The following is a 19,900-nucleotide window of genomic DNA, read 5'->3' as shown; positions in this document are numbered from 1 at the left end:
AAATACTTAATGAGTACATTGTATCAGTGTTTGCTAAGGAAGAGGAGGCTGATAAAAAATCAGTCAAAGAGGAGAAAGTAGAGGGAATGGATGGGGTGCAAAGTTATGGGAAGGATGTACTGACTATGTTTAGAATTGGCAAGTCATCTCATCCGGATAATTACTTGGTACTTGGTAAGGTACATAGTCCTCTACTAGGGAAATTTCACACGAGGTGCACAATGATTGCTGTCAATGGTTGCATTCATTAGAAGAAAGTTAAGCAGATTTTCCTTAAATGAGTCCTTAGAGGGCATGGAGATTAACGTTTGTGGAAGGTGTTTCTAATCTTTAATTGTTCCTGGGAAAAATAAATCAGCAAAGGAAGCATGTTTGGGTGTATAAAGTTGGAGTTGTTTGTCATGAACTCTTTGAGCTTGGTGACTTTTGGGCTTGATGTACTGCTTCGAAATATTTAATTGTCCATTCGAAATTTTATAGAAGGGTGTCAACCTGTGGATTTTATTTTGATTCTGAAGACCGTGCCAGCCTGGCGACATGACCAATTGGGAGACCTGATATCTCGCAAGTAATTATTTGTAACAAAGCGAGCTGCCCAGTATTGAACTTTCTCAAGGAGAGTAATGGTTTTTAGCAGGATATGGATCCCAAGTGGCTACGCCATACTCAATTTGTGTCCTGACTAGTGTTGGGTAGAGCATTTGCTTCACTGTAGTTGAAGAGTGATGGCAATTTTGTTTCTTGATCCCAAGCACCTTGGATGCTTTGGAAGCTGCTTGTTGACTTTGGAAGCTGCTTGTTGACTTTGGAAGCTGCTTGTTGACTTTGTACGTTCTATTTCAAATTATTTTGGGTGTGGATTCCTAACTAATGGCATTCCTTACTAACTTCCAGGGGAAGTCATGCATTGTATACAGTTGGGTACTGATAGACAATGGTCAGAATTTTCCACTCCCATTGGCAATAGATGTCACTGCGGGCACGATCAGACAATATGGCGAGAAGGACAAAAATTGGTTTTATGCTGTCGTGAAACCAGTTTGCTTTGTGATCATCCGCTCCGCCTGTCAATGGCGGGCCGTGTTTTCCACCGCCACACTTCAGGAACCTAATTTAAAATTTCACTATAAGCCCTGTTAGTCAGAATCATCCCCCCACGTTGGATCATCCGGGCCGCCGACTTGCTTCACAACTGTACATAAGTCATGTGCACCTGGCGAGCTGCGCTCAGGACTTCACGGCGGGCCTCCAAAAGGCATTCCAATGATAGGTCACTGACTCCTTCCGGCTTTCAGGGCCATGTCTTCACTGGAGCAGTCCTGGGCTACAAGCATCGAGAACTGTATGCGTGGCTGCTCTTTATATATGGCACCCGGAGTGAGGAATGGGTGATGTAACGGCATGGCGGGCGATTCAGAGGCCATTTGCCAGCGAGACGGCGTGTTTGCCTGCATAATTAATGAGGCGGGAAGTGGGCGATATGGTGTAAAAACCCGTCATTGCGGCCACCGGGTAAAATGTTTTTTTCCACACCCGATACCCTAATTAGTGCAAATTTGGGATGATTCCACCCATCAAGTGTATGTGTATATGGAATGCAAAGTAAAATTTCAAAATTTGTTGATAATAACAAACTTGGAAGTGTGGTAAGCAGTGAGAATGATACCAACCAACTGCAACAGATAGGTTAGCAGAATGGGCAGACAAGTGGCAGATGGAATTTAATACAGAAGTGTGAGTTGATGCGTTTTTGCAGAAGCTTTCGGGAGAGGCAATATTGACTAAATGGCACAGAGTGTACAGGGATAGAGGGGCTTGGGGTTCATGTGTATACTGTGAGTATCTAGCAAAGCACATGCATTCTTGGACTTCATAAATAGAGGCATTGAGTACAAAAGCAGGGTAGTTATGCTGAACCTTTATAAAGTTCTGGTTTGGCCGCAACTGGAGTATTGCTTCCAGTTCTGGTCCCCGCATTTTAGGAGCATAAGAACACAAAAGAACACTAGATAGAAGCAGGAGTAGACCACATTGCCTATCGAGCTGCTCCACCCTTCAGTTACGATCATGACTGATCTTGGGCTTCAACTCCACTTTCCTGAATGCTCCCCATATTCCTGATGTCCTGAGACACCAAGTATTTGTCTATCCCACGCTTAACCAAATTCAGCGATGGAGCATCCACAACTATCAGGGGTAGATAATTCTAAAGTTTCAAAACACTTTGAGTGAAGAAATTTCTCCTCATCTCAGTCCTAAATGATCAGCCCCTTATCCTGAGACTGTTTCCTCATGTTTTAACTTTCCCTGCCAGTGAAAACAACCTCTCAGTCCCTAACCAAAAGATCTGACATCAATTCAGCTTGAAACAATCAGTACTATCTGATATCAAATGGTGTAATTTGGAATGAGTTTTGATTGCAGATTATTGAAGCACTCAACAAAAGCCATCACAGTTTGTTAAATTTGTGGAAGCGATCATTTGTGTTTGGAAGTAATTATTTGATCTTATAGGCACTTAGTGTGATCATTATGCATCACAGCAATCAGGATGATATCAGTCCAGCTTTCTAAAAGTTATGATGGAAAGAATAAATAAATCTTACCACTTATTTTCAAAATTTTTCTGAAGAATTTCTCTCTCCTGTTCTATTTCAGCTGACATGTTACCCCTTCCTTTCTGATCATTCTCTGGTGCCTCTGCATTGCCAATTACACCAGAGTCACCAACACTTGGGGAGAAAAACAAGGGATACTTCGCTTGCGGGGTTGGCAGGGGGGGTTGCGTGGCAACACGATAGTCAGAAATTTAGGTAACAAAGTAAATGTGGCACCATTGAAAAGTAACAGTGCAATGGAATTAAATTTAAAAGTATATAATGAAGTAAGAAAGCTAACAGCTCACCAAGGCTCCTCAACAGCACCTTCCAAACTCGCGACCTCTAACACCTAGAAGGGCAAAGGCAGCAGATGCATGAAAATACCACTTGCAAGTTCCCCTCCAAGCCAGACACCATCCTGACTTGCAACTATATCGCCATTCCTTCACTGTCGCTGGGATCAAAATCCTACAGCTCCCTTCCTAACAGCCCCCATCTACTTGGCCGCTGTTCTTGAGTACCAGGTCGCCGAGATCCAGGAGCTAGTGAACAATGTGACCTGAGACAACAAGAAGACTCACATCATCCTCTACAACCTGCAGCTCACCATCCTCAATGATGAGGAGCTCAACAAGCTGCCGCGAGGAGTCACCATAGCCCAGGGCGGGGTCCTCCCGAACATCCAGGCTGTATTACTGCCCAAGAAAACCAGACAGCCCAGCAAAGTTTATGCCTGAAGGGGAAAGATCAGAAAAAAGTAAAAATATAACATGAATCAAAAAAATTTAAAAGAAAAATATACCACCCAATGCATGGTTAAAAATGACAAGCTTGCAGTACAACCCCTCCATTCAGGTTTCCCCGACATACGAATATACGAATTAGGAGCAGGAGTAGGCCACTCGGACCCTCAAGCCTGCTCCGCTATTCAATAAGATCATGGCTGACCTGATTGTAACCTCACCCCACATTCCTGCCTACCCCCGATTCCCGTTCACCCCCTTGTTAATCAATAATCTATCTATCTCTGCCTTAAAAATATTCAAAGACTCTGCTTCCACTGCCAAAGTTCCAAAGACTCACTATCCTCTGAGAGAAAAAATGTCTCCTAATCTGTTTTGAGGAGTGATCCCTTATTTTTAAACAGTGACCCCCTAGTTCTAGATACACCCACAAGAGGAAACATCCTCTCCACATCTACCCTGTCAAGACCCCTCAGGATTTTAAAGGTTTCGATCAAGTCATCTCTTACTCTTCTAAACTACAGTGGATCCAAGCATAACCTGTCCAACCTTTCCTCATAAGACAATCCTCCCATTCATGGTATTAGGCTAGTAAACCTTCTCTGAACTGCTTCTAATGCATTTACATCTTTCTTTAAATAAGGATACCAGTACTCTACACAACACTCCAGATGTGGCTTCACCAGTGCCCTGTACAACTGAAGCATAAGTCTCTGTTTTTGTAATCCATTCCCCTCTTTCCCTGCCCTGCCCTAAGTTAGCAGCATCCAGCGCCCAGCTCTCATGGCTCAGACCTTTCCCCTCCCCAAAAATGAACCTACATCGGATTGTGTGCTAGCCACCACCCTAGTCTTGGGGCTTTCCCCTAACACCCCCTCAAGCTTCGGGACTACACACCCACCCTATCACTGGCCCTCTATCCAGCTCTACTTGTCCCACCCCCCCTTAAACTAGCTTATATTTCACCTCTATTCTATTTTTACTTAATTCTGTTGAAGGGTCATTCGGACTCAAAACATTAACTGTGCTCCTCATCACAGATGCTGCCAGACCTGCTGAGTTTTTCCAGGTATTTTTGTTTTTGTTTTGGATTTCCAGCATCCGCAGTTTTTTGCTTTTATCTCAAGCCTCTGGCATTTGCCCTCCCCATTCCTCAAGCCCATGCCCCTAACATACTCTGCCTACTCCCGTCCAGTGTTTCCTAATCCAAGCCTCTCCCTTCCCCCCAAGCCCCCACCCCCTCTCTTCCCCAGCCCCACTCTCTCTTCCTCTCAGTAATCCCCTCTCTCCTCCAGCTCCGCCCTCTCTCCCCCTAGATTCCCCTCTCTTCCCCTGAGCCCCCATCTCTCTCCTCCCCAATGCTCCCCCTCTCTCTCTCTCTCTCATTGTCTTCCAGACCACTCTCTCTCCCTCAGACCTCCTTTCTCTCTGTCTCTCTTTCTCTGCCCCCCATCTCCTTCCTCTCTCCCCCACACCCCCCTCTCCCCCAGCTCCCCTCTTTCTCTTCCTCCCTGTCTCCCTCCCCCAAGCCCCCCTCTCTCTCCCTAAAACCCCCAGACCTCCCCCTCTCTCTCTCCCTCAACCATCCTCTTTCCCAGGCCCCTTCCCTCTCCCATCCAGCCCCTATATTCTTCCCCCAGGCTCCCTCTCTCTCTCCTCAGCCCCCTTCTCTGTCTCTGTCTCTCTCTCTCTCTCTCTCTCTCTCTGTCTCTCTCTATGTCTCCCTCTCTGTCTCACTTTATCTCTCTGTCTCTCTCTCCCTCTTTTTTTTCCTCTCCAGCCTCCCAGTCTCCACAGTTCAAAACTTACCTGTTTTCTGATTTCAAGCAGGCTGGAAATGTCACTAATGCCATTTCCAGTTGGCCCTGACATCACTTTCAGTTCTGGCCAGCCCCAACCTGGAAGAGGGTAGGAGAGTTGTTCAGGGGTTGGGTTCAGTGCGTGAGGAGGGGTTAAGAAATTAAAAACAAAACATTGTGGATTTTGAATAAAATGCTGCAAAAGCTCAGTGGGTCAGTTCTAAAGAAGAATCATATTGGACTCTCTCTCCACAGATGCTGCCAGACAAACTGAGTTTTCCAGCTTTTTCTGTTTTTATTCTACAGAAAGTCGGAACTATCTGAAGTCCATGTTTGGGGGGGACGTGTTTGGGGGCACGGTTCAGGGGTATGGGTTTCCACAGCAGTTCTGGGGGAAGGTTCAGAAGGTGTGGGGGTTCAGGTGGTCAGTTGGGGGGTAGTCGTGGAGAGTAGGGGTGTGTCAAGGATTTGGTGGGTACATTTCCGTGACACTGAAAATTAGGAGGCAGACAAGTTCATTAGAGGCCGGTCCTTAATAATTGCTAGTAACTCTTTCGAGTTATCAACAGATCACATGAAACTCTTTCGAGTACATTCACAGTTCTTGGTTTCCGGGAGTGGGACATGAACCCACAACCTTCTGATTCAAAGGCGAGGGTGCTATGAACTGAACCACAGCTGACACCTCTAATAATTGCTAGTAACTCTTTCGAGTTATCAACAGATCGCATGTAACTCTTTCGAGTACATTCACAGTTCTTGGTTTCCGGGAGTGGGACATGAACCCACAACCTTCTGATTCAAAGGCGAGGGTGCTATGAACTGAACCACAGCTGACACCTCTAATAATTGCTAGTAACTCTTTCGAGTTATCAACAGATCGCATGTAACTCTTTCGAGTACATTCACAGTTCTTGGTTTCCGGGAGTGGGACATGAACCCACAACCTTCTGATTCAAAGGCGAGGGTGCTATGAACTGAGCCACAGCTGACACCTCTAATAATTGCTAGTACCTGCAGTTAAACCACACTGCAGTAAATTGTAAATTGAGCACAGTCAAAGCAAGCTGAGAGCTGAATTGGCATCATTCTATATCAGTTGAACACCAATGATGTCAGCTGCCGCTTGCAGATAAATTAATGTATGCAACTGATATGGTTTGAGTGCTGAACGAACTCATTTCAGGTCAATGATTTCACTTGATCACTTTCAGATGTCTAATAATGAATTAAGTATTGCACCTGAGTGCAAGTTAACACTGTTGTGTGCAAAGTTAGTTTTCATGTCGGGGTGTCTACCTTGTCAGCCCTTTCAGAATTTTGTATGTCTCAATGAGATCACCTCTCATTCTTCTAAACTGCAGAGAATATAGACCCAATTTACTCAGCCTTTCATCATAGGACTTTTCCCAGGAACCAATCCAGTGAATGCTCACTGTACTGCCTTCTTCTTTCAATATGAAGACCAAAACTGAACACAGTATTCAAGGTGTGGTCTCACCAAAGCCCTGTACAATTATAGCAAGACTTCTTTATTCCAGTAATTCAATCCCCTCTAATAAAAGCCAACAGGCCATTTGCCTTCCTAATTACTTGCTGTACCTGCATGTTAACTTACAGTGTTTCTTGTACGTGGGCACAAGGAATATTTACTAGAATCTTTTCAGAAATGAGGAATTTTAGTTGCAAGGCTATGTTGGAGAAGCAGATGTTGTTTTCCTTGGAGCAAAGGAGATTGAAGAGAGATTTAATAGAGGTGTGTACGATTATGATAGGTTTAGATAAGGTAGGCAAAGAAAAACTGCTTCCATTTGTTGATAGTACAGAAACTATGGGTCACAGCTTTAAGGTTTTGAGCAGTATTGTGATATGATGACATGCATATACCTTTAAGGGGGCATATCTTAAACCATTATCAATCTACCAACTACCTCAACAGGATATGACGTAATAATCCTATGGTTTGTAGTCAATCTGCAAGCAGCAGGGTAGAGATTAGATGTATAATCCGTAGCCTCCTAGTGAACATTATCTGTATATAGTCTTATCTTCAAATATGGAACCCACATTACTGTTTCACCAATTCCTTTGTGTGTTTGGTACGTTTATGTCGAAGAGAAGAAGATGTAATGCAAGAGATGCACGGGGATGTGAAAAAGTTTTTATTTGCACAACTTGGAACTGGCTGCCCATGAGGGTGGTGGATGTGGAGCCAATTGATGATTTTAACAGGAAATAGAATGACTGTTTAAGGGAAATAAACTAACAAGGCTACGGGGATAGGGGGCAGAGTGTAGGGAATGGGACTGAGTAGATGCTCTACAGAGAACTGGCATGGGCCAAATGGGTTGAATGGCCTCCTTCTGTGCCTTTATGACTCTATGAATAATTGCCCATGCTTGTTTATGCTGCTGGTACATTGATTCATAGGAAATTTTAAGTTCAACTTCATGTAAATGAATTGAGGTGTGAATTTGAACCATAACTTCAAATCGGGAAAAAAAGGTGCAATTTCAAGTGCATTTTGTGCAATTTCCTGAATTCACCCAAAATGGACTCCATAAATGAGGTCCCTTTTATAAAATAGGATTCCGAGATTTTAATTAATGTAATTGTGTTCCTTGATTCTATCCATTTTCCCATGCAACTGATAAGACTTGGTTTATTTCAATAGTGGAAAAGCTAAATACTGTGGATGCTGGAAATGTGAAACAAAAACAAAGTATGCTGCGACTACTTAATGTTTTGGGTCAATGATGAAAGGCTCTGTTTCTCTCTCCACAGATGCAGTGTTTGCTATATTTGCTTCTGATGCAATTAATTTGTTCATGTACCATGAGTGATACCCCTCAAGAAATGTTTTACCAAAAATGCACACCGAGGGTATTATGACCTTGTGTAACATTCTTGCCAATAAGTGCCCTGTGAAATACAAAAGTAAAATTTTCTGCAGTTTACCTCAAATAATGCAATACACTTACAATTTGTGTATGATGTGAAGATGGAACAATGACAGTGCCATCTTTGACCTACCTTAAAAGTTCTAGTTTTAATAACACTTTAATTTTCATTTTCTATTGTGTTTTCTCTTCCTATCTCCCAGGTATTCCAGTTTCAGGGCAGTCAGATTCGATGAATCTTTCTGGAAGTCTTCCATCCCACACTCCTTATTCAGTGCCCCCCGAGTCATGCCTTTCCCAAAATCCCTTATCTATCATGATGTCCCGAATGTCAAAATTTGCCATGCCTAGTTCCACACCATTATACCATGATGCAATCAAGGCAGTTGCCAGCTCAGATGATGACTCACCACCTGCACGATCGCCAAACCTTCAATCCATAAACCATGTGCCAGGTGAATATTCAATAATCCTCTTACAACTGCACTATAAAAAATGCACAGGACAGTAGCATTTTGCTGAGAGATGTTTTCAATGGAAGCTGGCTTATTTTTTTGATGTCTATTGCTTGGTGCAGATTATATTCTTGGAAATGATTGAGAAAATTGCTGATCTTTCATGGTGGAAGAAAGTGTTGAAGCAGTAACTGAAATGTAGTTATTATAGAAAAATTTTGGAAAAGCAAGGAAGAGTTATTAAACTCCAAATTGGTTCTATATGCATGTGGATGTGAGCTATTGCAGGCCACAGTCTCAGGAAGGAGTTAAATTATAATCCAATTCACTGGTACCCTATGACTAGTAATTTTGTAAGGCACAGCTGCCAGTTTGGAGCCTTGTTGGACATAAATGTAAACTGCAGCTCTAATGCATACTTGTTGCTCACCAGAGGAAAATCCACATAATAAATCAAATTCTGTTTTATAGTATAGGATTCCAAGATTTTAATCTATGTAATGGTGTTCCATGATCTTATCCATTTTCCTATGCAATTTAAATGCCTTGGGCTGGAATTTTCCGGCCCCATTGGCATCAGGCATCATGGCGCGTGTGAGCGGACAATATGGCAAGAAGGCCAAAAATAGGTTTCACACGATCGTATACTCCACCCATCAACAGCAAGCTGCCTTTTCCATCATCCAACATCGGGAATTTAATTTCAATGCATTTGCATCTCATCATCTTGTCTGCTCACTGGAATCGTCCCCCCTGGCCAAATTTATAGCCCACGTCAGCAGGAAAACACACCGGCCCAGAACACATCTGGACATGCAGAAGTTGGGACTTACCATTAGGGCCTTGCTCAGGTCGCTGACAGCTGAGGAGCAGAGGATGCTGGAGCCCTACAGCTACCAGGGAACATGTGTGTCACATGTTGAGTGGATTCTCATGGACATGGCTCTGCTGCAAAGCAGCTCACGGAAGGGAGGAGCGGGGAGGGAGGGACATCCGTTGATGTCTGGGGGTCTGCTTCGGGACATCAAGGTTTTGGCCATGGGTTGCTATGGATGCACGGTGAGGGGTGGAAGAGGAAGGTGTACCAGGGTGATGGGGGATACAGGAGAGGAAGGTGTACAAGGGGAGGGTGAGGTTGGGAAGGGGGAAACAAATGTGTTGGGGGCAGATTGAGGTTGGGAGGGGGGAGGGAGTACAGGGGAGAAGGGTGTAATGGGGAGAATGCGGCAAGTGGGGAGGTAGATGTACGGGGAGAGGAAGGTGTAAGGGAAGGAGTTTGGAGGGGGAAGGACTTCAGGGGGAGGAAGGAGTTCAAAGGGGGTAAGGACTTTGGGGGAGGAAGGAGGTCAGAGAGAGTTAGGACTTTGGGGGGAGGAAGGAGTTCGGGGCGGGGAGGAGTCCAAGGGGAGGAAGGAGTTCAGGAAGAAGAAGGCATTTGGAGCGGGATGGAATCCAAGGGAGGAAGGAGACCTGGAGGAGGCAACCAGGATTAAGGAAAATCCCAAGGCCTTTTATACATATGTAAAAAGTAAGAGGGTAGCCAGGGAAAGGGTAGGCCCACTCAGGGACAGAGGTGGGAATCTGTGTGTGGAGCCAGAAGAAATGGGAGAGATACTAAATGAAAACTTCTCATCAGTATTCACCAAAGAGAAGGGCTTAGCGGTCGATTTGACTAGGGAAGAGTGTGTAGATAGCCTGGATCATGTTGAGATCAAAAAAGAGGAGGTGTTAGGCGTCTTGAAGAATATTAAGGTGGGTAAGTCCCCAGGGCCAGATGGGATCTACCCCAGAGTACTGAAAGAGACAAGGGAGGAGATTGCTGGGGCCTTGACAGAAATCTTTGTATCCTCACTGGCTACGGGTGAGGTCCCAGAGGACTGGAGAATGGTCAATGTTGTTCCATTGTTTAAGAAGGGTAGCAAGGATAATCCAGGAAATTACAGGCCGAAGGGCCTGTTCCTGTGCTGTACTTTTCTTTGTTCTTTGTTCTTTGAGGAGGGAATAAGGGTGGAGGAGTGAGTAATGGTGGAGGAGAGAATAAGAGGGAGATACCCAGGTGAATGTGCAAGGCAGGGATCTATGGAGTCAATGACTGCCTCCTGGGGAGTAAACTGAGAGTGGGCATGGTGGAAGGGGTAGGTGAATATGAGAGAGGGCAGAGTGAGCCGGTAGGGTGGAAGGGTGAATGTGCAACAGTAGTGGATGAATGGATGGCAACAGTGGTTGGTGGAGACACGGAGGCAGACACAGACCCTGGGGTTGGGAAGGTGGAGTTTGGGGAGGTCAACATGGATGGAGGTGGAATTATCAGGGAGGTAGGGAATGTACACGTTCACCTGGACATCCTGGAAAGAAAAGCGTTCTGGCTGGTAGGTGACGGTGGGGAGGTGGAAGGTGACGCCAGGGGGTTCCTCAGTGATGGGGCAACTGATATAGGGGACTGGGGAAGGGGAAAGGATGGGGGAGCTGAGAAGAAACTTAATGACTACCATGGTTGTGGAAATCAAAAGTGAGCGGAGCCTCATGTTGGACGGGTACAGGTGCTGCATGGGAATGCGGTCAGTGTGTGGGCGGAGATGTAGGTCAGCTCAGATGGACAACTGAAAGAGAACCCAAGTAGGTAGCACTGAACATGCTTGGGACATTGAGATGAGTGTGATAGGGGAAGGCTCCGTGTGTGTGGGAGAGTGCTTGCATGAGGCTCCGAAAAGCCCTGCCACACAAACTTCTCCCTCCAGAATCCCTTCTGGTCCAGCTGCGTGAAGCTGAATTGCTAGAGGGGGAGGACTCGCGAAGCCTGTAAATGAAACTGAAAGACACCATAACACATCATTTAGTAAAGGTGAATATATTTTCAGATTATAAAGTGAAAAATGTGTTCACCTGTGCGACCACTTATGATCTGAAATTCTTAACTTTTCTAGGCCTACCACTTCCTCTAGGTACTGTCCTGACATCTGCAGCAGGGATGGAGACACAATGTGCAATTACTGGTCCTGTTGCCTCTGATGGCTTCAGCATACATCTTCTGGAGAGTCGAGGCCTTGGGAGCCGCAGCTTGCTTTGGCTGTTCTCCTGTGGGCCATCTGCCCCTTCTGCGGTGAGAGAAACAGAGGATGAGGTTGGGGGGGGTCACAAGCAAAGGTGACTCAGAGGGAGCGGACAGCCTCTGAGATTCCTGAGTGGATGACCCAGGGATGGTTAGCTGCTGCTCCTCCTCCCTTCGGGTGCCCAAGGGTCCTGGCTTGACTCCTTGAAGGGGAGGAGCACCTGGAGAGACATTGAGGTGCCCTGTTTCCCTCTCACAGTCTCACTGCAGGAACTCACCCATGACTACCAGGATGGAATGCAGGTCTACGGATACCCCCACATTCTACTGGACCAGGGTCTCCATGCTGTCTGCCATCCGTCCCATGGAGACCTCCATATGTGCACATGAGGGCACCAATTCATCAGAGAGCAGGCGGACGCACACCTCCAACTCGCGTGCAACTCTGTTGAAGGCTTCCAACAGCTCTACATGATGTTTTCTTTTTATTCATTCATGGGATGTGGACTTCGCTGGCTGGGCCAGCATTTATTGCCCAACCCTAGTTGCCCTTGAGAAGGTGGTGGTGAGCTGCCTCCGATACTGCTGCAGTCCATGTGGTGCACGGACACCCGCAGTGCTGTTAGGAAGGGAGTTCCAGGAGTTTGACCTAGTGACAGTGAAGGAACGGCTATATATTTCCAAGCCAGGATGGTGGGTGGCTTGAAGGCGAACTTCCAGGTGGTGGTGTTCCCATCTATCTGTTGCCTTTGTCCTTCTAGATGGAAGCGGTTGTGGGTTTGGAAGATGCTGTCTATTGAGCCTTGGTGAATTCCTACAGTGCATCTGTAGATGGTACACACTGCTGCTACTGTGTATCGGGGCGGAGGGATTGAATGTTTGTCGATGTGGTGCCAATCAAGTGGGCTGCTTTATCCTGGATGGTGTCAAGCATCTTGAGTATTTTGGGAGCTGCACTCATCCAGGCAAGTGGGGAGCATTCGATCACACTCCTGACTTGTGCCTTGTAGATGATGGACAGGCTTTGGGGAGTCAGGAGGTGAGTTACTCGTCGCACGATTCCTGACATCTGATCTGCTCTTGTAGCCACGGTATTTATAAAGCTAGTCCAGTTCAGTTTCTGGTCAATGCTAACCTCCAGGATGTTGATAGTGGGGGATTCAGTGATGGTAATGCCATTAAAAGATGGCTAGATTCTCTCATGTTGGAGATAGTCATTGCCTGGTATTTTGGTGGCGCAATGTTACTTGCCACTTTTCAGCCCAAACCTGGATATTGTCCAGATCTTGCTGCATTTGGACAAGGACTGCTTCAGTATCTGAGGAGTCGCAAACGGTGCTGAAGATTGTGCAATCATGAGCGAACATCCCCATTTCTGAGATAAAAGCAAAGAACTGCGGATGCTGGAAATCCAAAACAAAAACAGAAACAGAAATACCTGGAAAAACTCAGCAGGTCTGGCAGCATCGGAGGAGAAGAGCACAGTTGACGTTTCGAGTCCTCATGACTCTTCAACAGAACTAAGTAAAAATAGGAAAGGGGTGAAATATAAGCTGGTTTAAGGCGGGGGGAAGGGTTGTTGGGACAAGTGAGTTTTTCCAGGTATTTCTGTTTCTGTTTTTGTTTTGGATCCCCATTTCTGACCTTAGGATGGAAGGAAGGTTGCTGATGAAGCAGCTGAAGATGGTTGGGCCGAGGACACTACCCTAAGGGACTCCTGCAGTGATGTCCTGAAGCTGAGACGACTGAACTCTAATGACCACAACCATCTTCCTTTGTTCCAGGTATGATTCCAACCAATGGAGAGTTTTCTCCCTGATTCCCATTGACTCCAGTTTTGGTAAGGTTCCTTGATGCCACACTCGGTCAAATGTGGCCTTGATATCAAGGACAGTCACTCTCACCTCACCTCTGGGGTTCATCCCTTTTGTCCATGTTTAAACCAAGGCTGTAATGAGGTCAGGAGCCGAGTGGCCCTGACAGAACCCAAACTGGGAACAGAATTTTGGCAGAATTGCACTAAGTGGGGTAGCGGGTAGGTAAAATGGAGTCCTACCCGCCGATGAAAATGGTGGGTTTTCACGGTGTCTCTTCCCGAGCCCGCATCATTATATATTCACTCCCGTGAAACACGCCGTTTCCATGGCAGGCAAGCTCTCATTCACCCGCTCGCCATCACCCTGCTGTTGCATCACACTAGCCGCCATCTTTAAAAGGCAGCCGCCAGCAAAGCGCTCATCACCACCAGCTCACCACCGTTGTCTGGGAGACATGGCCAGCAAAGGCAAAAAGACTGCAGCCCCCCTGCTTCAATGACAGGCCCCTCGAGTGACTGTTGGATGCCGTGGAGGCCCACCGAGATGTGCTCTACCCCCGCTCTGGCCACAGGATGGGTAGCAATGTCGCCAACCTGGCTTGGGAAGAGGTGGCAGCGGTGGTCAGTGCGAATGCCCTGCAAAAGAGGACAGCCGCCCAGTGCCGCAAAAGGATGAATGATCTCCTCTGTTCAGCTAGGGTAAGTCACTCTTTTCATCACTCCCGACTCTCTCACTCACAAACCCATCACACACCCACAGGGCCCTCACTCACTGCCAGTGCAAGAGACATCATCATTCACTCTTTCACACACACCATCATTGTCCTTATCCGTCCATGGGACCACTCGCCACCCACACAGGCCAGGCATACTTATCATCTGGCCTGGCCGGAGTCCTGATACACTCCTCCCCATCTCTATCCACACAGGACAAACTGAATCACAACAGGAGGGAAAGGTCGCAGACAGGTGGAGGGATGCCAGAAATCAAAGTTCTGACACAGAACCATCCAGCTGGCCGGCGATAACCGGGACTGGTCCTGTGCTGACGGTGAGGTTAGTGCTGCTTTACCAAGTGAGGATCCAGCAGTGCTACTTCCATCAGACAACTATGCTGTGAGCAATGTGTCCTCTTTCACAGGCCACTGCCATGCACTAATTATCTCCCCTAGCTTTCACAGGCACATCTGCCAAACAGCCGACAGAGTCCGTGACCCAAGGAAGCTCCGAAGAAACCTCTGAAGAGGAATCTAAAGGCAGCCGCCTTTAAGTCCCGTCACATCGCTAACCCACACCCTCCACCAGCGCAGAGATACACACCTCGGTGGGACCTAGCTTTAGAGTAGCCTTGGGATCACAATCTGGTGACCACATCGCACTTTCTGATCCACTGCAGGCAGAGGCAGGGACTTCCCAGGTGCCCAGCTCTCCCGGCCCGCCTCCGCACTGGGTACCCATAGGTCAGGAGCATGGGACTGAAGTGCAAACAAAACAACAGTAAAAGGTTTTTCAAGAAACTAACAAGGGAGTGCAGCCTACAACAATTAACATATACATGGTCCACAGATTCCACAAGCCCGCAAAAGATCTTGGGAGTATCTTGGGAGTCTGTGAACCGACACAACCTACAGTTGTCTGGGATTGCTGCATGTAACACCCTCCATCCCAGGTCCCTGATGGAAAGTGGGAAGACACCCCTGTAGAGGATGCCCCACTGGGGAACTCCACCACCGGATGCCAACAAGGCACACCAGGGCGTATCTGGGTGGCGGGCGAGGGCAAGGAAGTGAAGGGTGTGCAGCAGCAGTCCGTACAGGAAGCTCCTCTGCGCCGTGCTAAAGGACATGGAGGGCATTTCCCCGAGGTGGCTCATATTGTGGGGCACCAGCACCCGAGGGAGGGTTCGGGGCTTGGGGCCGATGTGGAATTCCATCCAAACAGGGGAACGTTCAGGCGGAAGACCACCGCACACCTGGGCCACCTCGAGACCCAGTAAAACGTCGGGGCCGAACACGACTGTCCTGAGGTATTGAATGGCATTGGCCGTGAGCCGGACGCTCACAGACGCACGACGCGCCAACTCCTGCAGGAGCATCCAGCCCACTCCTCCACCACCCAGCACGTCCCTGATCCTGGTCACCCCAGCAGCCACAGCCTTCCTCTCCGCCAGCCACTGAAAAGGACGGAGGGGCGGATTCCTGAGCAGCGGCTCTCTAACAATAGCCGCTACTCCTGACGGTGGAAAGTTGCGTCGCGAGGCGACCATGTTCCAGACTTTGATCAGGTCCTGGTAAAAGGCAGGCAATGCCTGCAAGGAGCCACTTAGGCCCCCCAACTCTATAAACAGGAGCTGTACGTCATAATTCAGGCCGCACACCTGGCGGAAGAAATACGTCGCCAGGGCACACCATCTCGGACAGGGCTCAATGTAAAGATATCTGCAGGGCCTGAAGGTGGAAGGTCGCCACCTAGGTGCGTAGGCACACCAGCGCCTGACCGTCCTCCCTAAGCAAGAGACTCAGAACCTCAGCAGCGACCCAGCGCAGCCTTTTGTCCCAGAAGAAGTCGACCAGCATTCTCCATATTTTTGTGACAAAATCCAGGGGAAGGATCAAAGTGACCAGCCGGTACCACAACATGGCGGCAATCAGCTGGTTTATGACCAGAACTTGACCCCGGTAAGACAGCACTCAGAGCAGTCCTATCCAGCACCTCAGGCGAGTGGTGACCTTGGCCTCCAGCTCCGGCCAGTTCGCCGGCTAGGATTCCTCAGCAGGACAGAGATGGACCCCCAGGTAGAGGAGGCTGGTCCGGCTCCAGGTGAAAGGCCTAAGCTTCTCGGGTAGGGGATCCATCTGCCACAGGCCGACCAGGAGTCCAGAGCACTTACCCCAGTTGATCCTGGCAGAGGACGCGGCAGAGTAGACCTCCTGGCACTCGCGCATCCTCTGCAGGTCAGCCGGGTCAGTGAACACGAGGAGTACATCACGGCATAAGCTGAAAGGACCACCCCGATTCCCGTTCCACGCAGAACCAATCCCAACAACCTCCTCCTCAAGAGGCGCAGGAAAGGCTCCACGCAGATAGAATACAATTGGCCAGACAGGGGGCAGCCCTGATGCACTCCTCTCTCGAAGCGAAGGGGCGCCATCAGGGACCCGTTAACCTTAACTAGACACTGCAGTAGCGTACAGAAGTCAGATCTAGGCGACGAAATGCATCCCAAACTCGAATGCTTGCAGATTCTTGAATAAATATTTGTGATCCACCTGTTGAATGCCTTCTCCTGGTCCAGGAACCGCTCGTCCTCCAGCAGCAGATTGCAAAAATGCCAATACGCAGATCCCGTCCGAACAGAACAGAGCGAGCTCTGTGCACATCAGACTGTGGTCCGTGCACGGCACCTGCTGCACAGAAGCCGACGGACACGAACACCTTGGAAACATAAAGGCAGCCGAGACTGGACGCTCCAACTCCAGGTGACACAGAACTGAAAACGCTGGAGTCAGGATGGAGATGTCGCCAGACATCCACCAAGTCAAAGGAACCGATCAGATCCAGCAACTTACTCACAACTCATGAACAGTGCTGGGCAATGTGATCGAGGGTACAGTTCAAATCCCCTCCAAGGAAGATGCACTCGCCCACGTCGATGGAGCCGAGATGAGTGGACACTTTCTCAAAGAAACTCGCTTGCTGCTGCGAGCCCAGGGGAGCGTACCCATTCACACAGTGAAGTGCCACATCCCCCAGGTGCACAATAAGGTGCAGCAACCGGCCTGGCACCAGCTCCTTGACCCCCAAGATCTCCGGCTGAAAATGTGGGGCCAACAAGATAGCCACCCCACCAGAATTGGAGGCTAGGTGACTCATGTAGACCCCCCCCTCGCCACTCCAGGAGCTTTGTCTCCCGGAATGGTATGGGTTTCCTGCAGGAAGCACACCGCATACTTCCCGTCCCGGAGGACCGAGAAGTTCTGGAACCTGTGCTGTGAGTCCCTGCTTCTGTTGATGTTGAGGCTGGCTATAGTAGTCTTCATTGTCAGAAATATGTGCTGCCATCACCTAATGTGAAGTGTAAGAAGGAGATGACTATTTTAATCCTTCCTCCCCTTCAGGAGCCCAGCAAGAAATATGTGTTCCTGCCTGTTAGCATTCCAGTCCAGCCCAGAGGCCTTGTGGGCCTTGCGGGCTGACCAGAACACAAGAGGAAAGGAATGCCACCGGTCCAGGGCCAACTGGACCCTGTCTCGATGACCACGATTACTCACTAAAGAACCTTGGAGCTCCTGTAAAAGGATGAGGGGAGAATCAATGGGGGGCACTAGAGGATCCACCACCTCACCTGACAACGTCTCTAAGTCATCCCTGGTGCTCACCACCAAAACTCCATCCTCCTCCAGGTCGTTGCCTCCAGCATCCAATCCCTCCCCGGCTGGTTTGGAGCTGCCAGTTGGCTCCACCTCCACCTCGATCCCACCCCCATGGTCAAGGGCCGAGGGGTCCTCTCTGCTCTTCTCTTGGGGATTGGGGTCAGAGGGTGGCGGTGGGTCAGAGCCCCGTTCCCCCCCACCAGGCACCGGGTCACCCGGCGAGTCTGGAAAAAGCTCCGGACCTAGAATGGAGGCGCCCAGCGCTGAAGGTTGGGAGGGAGTCGGGAGGCCTCCCTCACCACCGCCACCCGATGACCCAGCGGCCGGGGCCATGAAGGGACTGCTGCAGTCCCTTGGTGGGCCAGATAGAATCTCGAGGGTACACCATGGGTCGGGGTGGGACACCACAGCAAGGTTGATACCCTCACTGACCCCCAAGAGGCCCTGCTCAGGGAACTGCAGCAAGGGAACGGGGGTTTGGGCTCTCTCCAGAGTGCAGAGCAAGGAGTTACGGGGCGGAGACGCCACCAACATGTCACTGGGGAAGAGGACACATCTGACCCCACAAGTCACAAGGTTCTCCCCCGCCGAGGGGTGGCGTCTCTTCCAGGGTAGACAGGGGAGACCTCCATCTGCGAGGCTCCCGCCGCCTTGTCCAGCCCTTGCGGGTGCTCTGCCCTCTGGGGTTTGGGAAAATCCACCGGCTTGGGGTCGTGCACTCCACCACCGCTGGAGTTGGGAACCCACGCAGGGATAACTTTGGGCCTGGCACATGGCGCTGAGGTGCACACAGGCCCAGGAGCGAACGCGTTCACAATGCCGGGGCCGGGTGATTTTTGTCCCCCCGAGCCAGTGTCTTCAGGGATCTAGAGATCAGGGTGGGTTTGGGGGGCCTGGGGGCCGCCTCCAGGTGGCGGGCCTTTGTCTGCTACTTCTTGTGGCGTGGGGACTCTCTCCCCTGCCTTACTGGCAGCCGAGATAGCGGTGGCTGCTGGCAGCACCTCCCCTTGCGGGGAGGAAGGTGGAGTGGTGGTGGGGGGAGGAGCAGCGGTGCCAGCCACAGCCACCTGGATAGTATTGGTGGTCTTGGAGGTGGGGCAGTCCTTCCTCACATGCCCCATCCCCTCGCAGGCATGGCACCGCATGCCATCTGCCAACCAAAAAGGTGATAAGTGGTCCCATCAAAGTTCACATCAAAACCCCCCTTGATGCACTCCTCCTGGGCCAGGGGTACAAAAAACTGGTGCTGGGAGGAGTACACGTGATGAAGGCTGGCATCCTTCAGGCCAAGCGGGATTGGCGCCACCCCCAACTTCTTCCAGTACAAAATCTCAGCAGCAGAAGTTAGTACAACTGATTTGTGATATTCGTGATTTGCTGATCATTAATTTTAATAACTAGAAGCTCAGAGGTGCTGATTTCCACAACTATTCCTCCAAAGTGGGATTCTATGGACGGAATTTTCCAGTCCCACTAGTGGTGGATTTCGTGACGAGCAGAAGCAGAAAATGCAGAGAGAGGCCAAAAATCGCACTTCTGCTTGTGGAAAATCGATTTGGAATTTTTCCCTCACCACTTTCATGGCGAGTCAGGTTTCCCGCTGATCCATGGCAGCAGCACCAATTGCATAAACGATCATGTCATGAATGCTCTTTAAAACCATACTCGCCAGAATCACGTTCCCCATCCTAATTTTTTCAGAGGGAAATTAGATTGGTTTAAATCATATTTGGAAATGAGTGGTGTGCAGATGTCAGCCCTCACTTTGCTCGTGACGTTGAGGTGAGTGTAACATTCAAAGCCCACCTGCAATAGCACTGCTCTGGGTTCTCACCAATGCCACTGAGACGTTACATCGATGGGGGTGTGGGGTAGGTCTGCTCACTTGTTCCCCTGTACCTCGGGAGGGTTTTATTTGCCAGGCTCAGGCAGGGTTGAACTGTGAGACAGAGACCAGCATTGCCACCGGGGTAGGGGTAATGGTGGGTGGGAAGGATTACGGAGACGTGGGGGCAATGGGCTATGGTGGGGTTGGATGGGGGAAGGAAGAAGGAGGCAAGGCTGACAATGGGACCTGCTGGGGTTGGATGGGGGAAGGAGGATAGAGACATTGCGGACAATGGGCTATGATGGGGTTGGAGGGGAATGTGACAATGGCAGGCAGA

General features: G+C 49.1%; 1 protein-coding gene across 1 annotated transcript in view; it reads left to right on the top strand.

The window, feature by feature from the left end:
- The window catches only part of bcl9 (BCL9 transcription coactivator), a 478,755-nt gene that overhangs the window by 423,962 nt on the left and 34,893 nt on the right, over window positions 1–19,900 (top strand). The window contains exon 10 of the mRNA XM_078545908.1: window positions 8,246–8,497. Coding sequence (XP_078402034.1) covers window positions 8,246–8,497 — 252 coding nt within the window. The remainder of the gene's footprint in view (window positions 1–8,245; window positions 8,498–19,900) is intronic.

Source organism: Cetorhinus maximus, chromosome 7 (assembly GCF_964194155.1).
Source record: "Cetorhinus maximus chromosome 7, sCetMax3.hap1.1, whole genome shotgun sequence".
In the NCBI taxonomy this organism is placed as follows: domain Eukaryota; kingdom Metazoa; phylum Chordata; class Chondrichthyes; order Lamniformes; family Cetorhinidae; genus Cetorhinus; species Cetorhinus maximus.
This window is presented reverse-complemented; position numbering and strand designations above follow the sequence as displayed.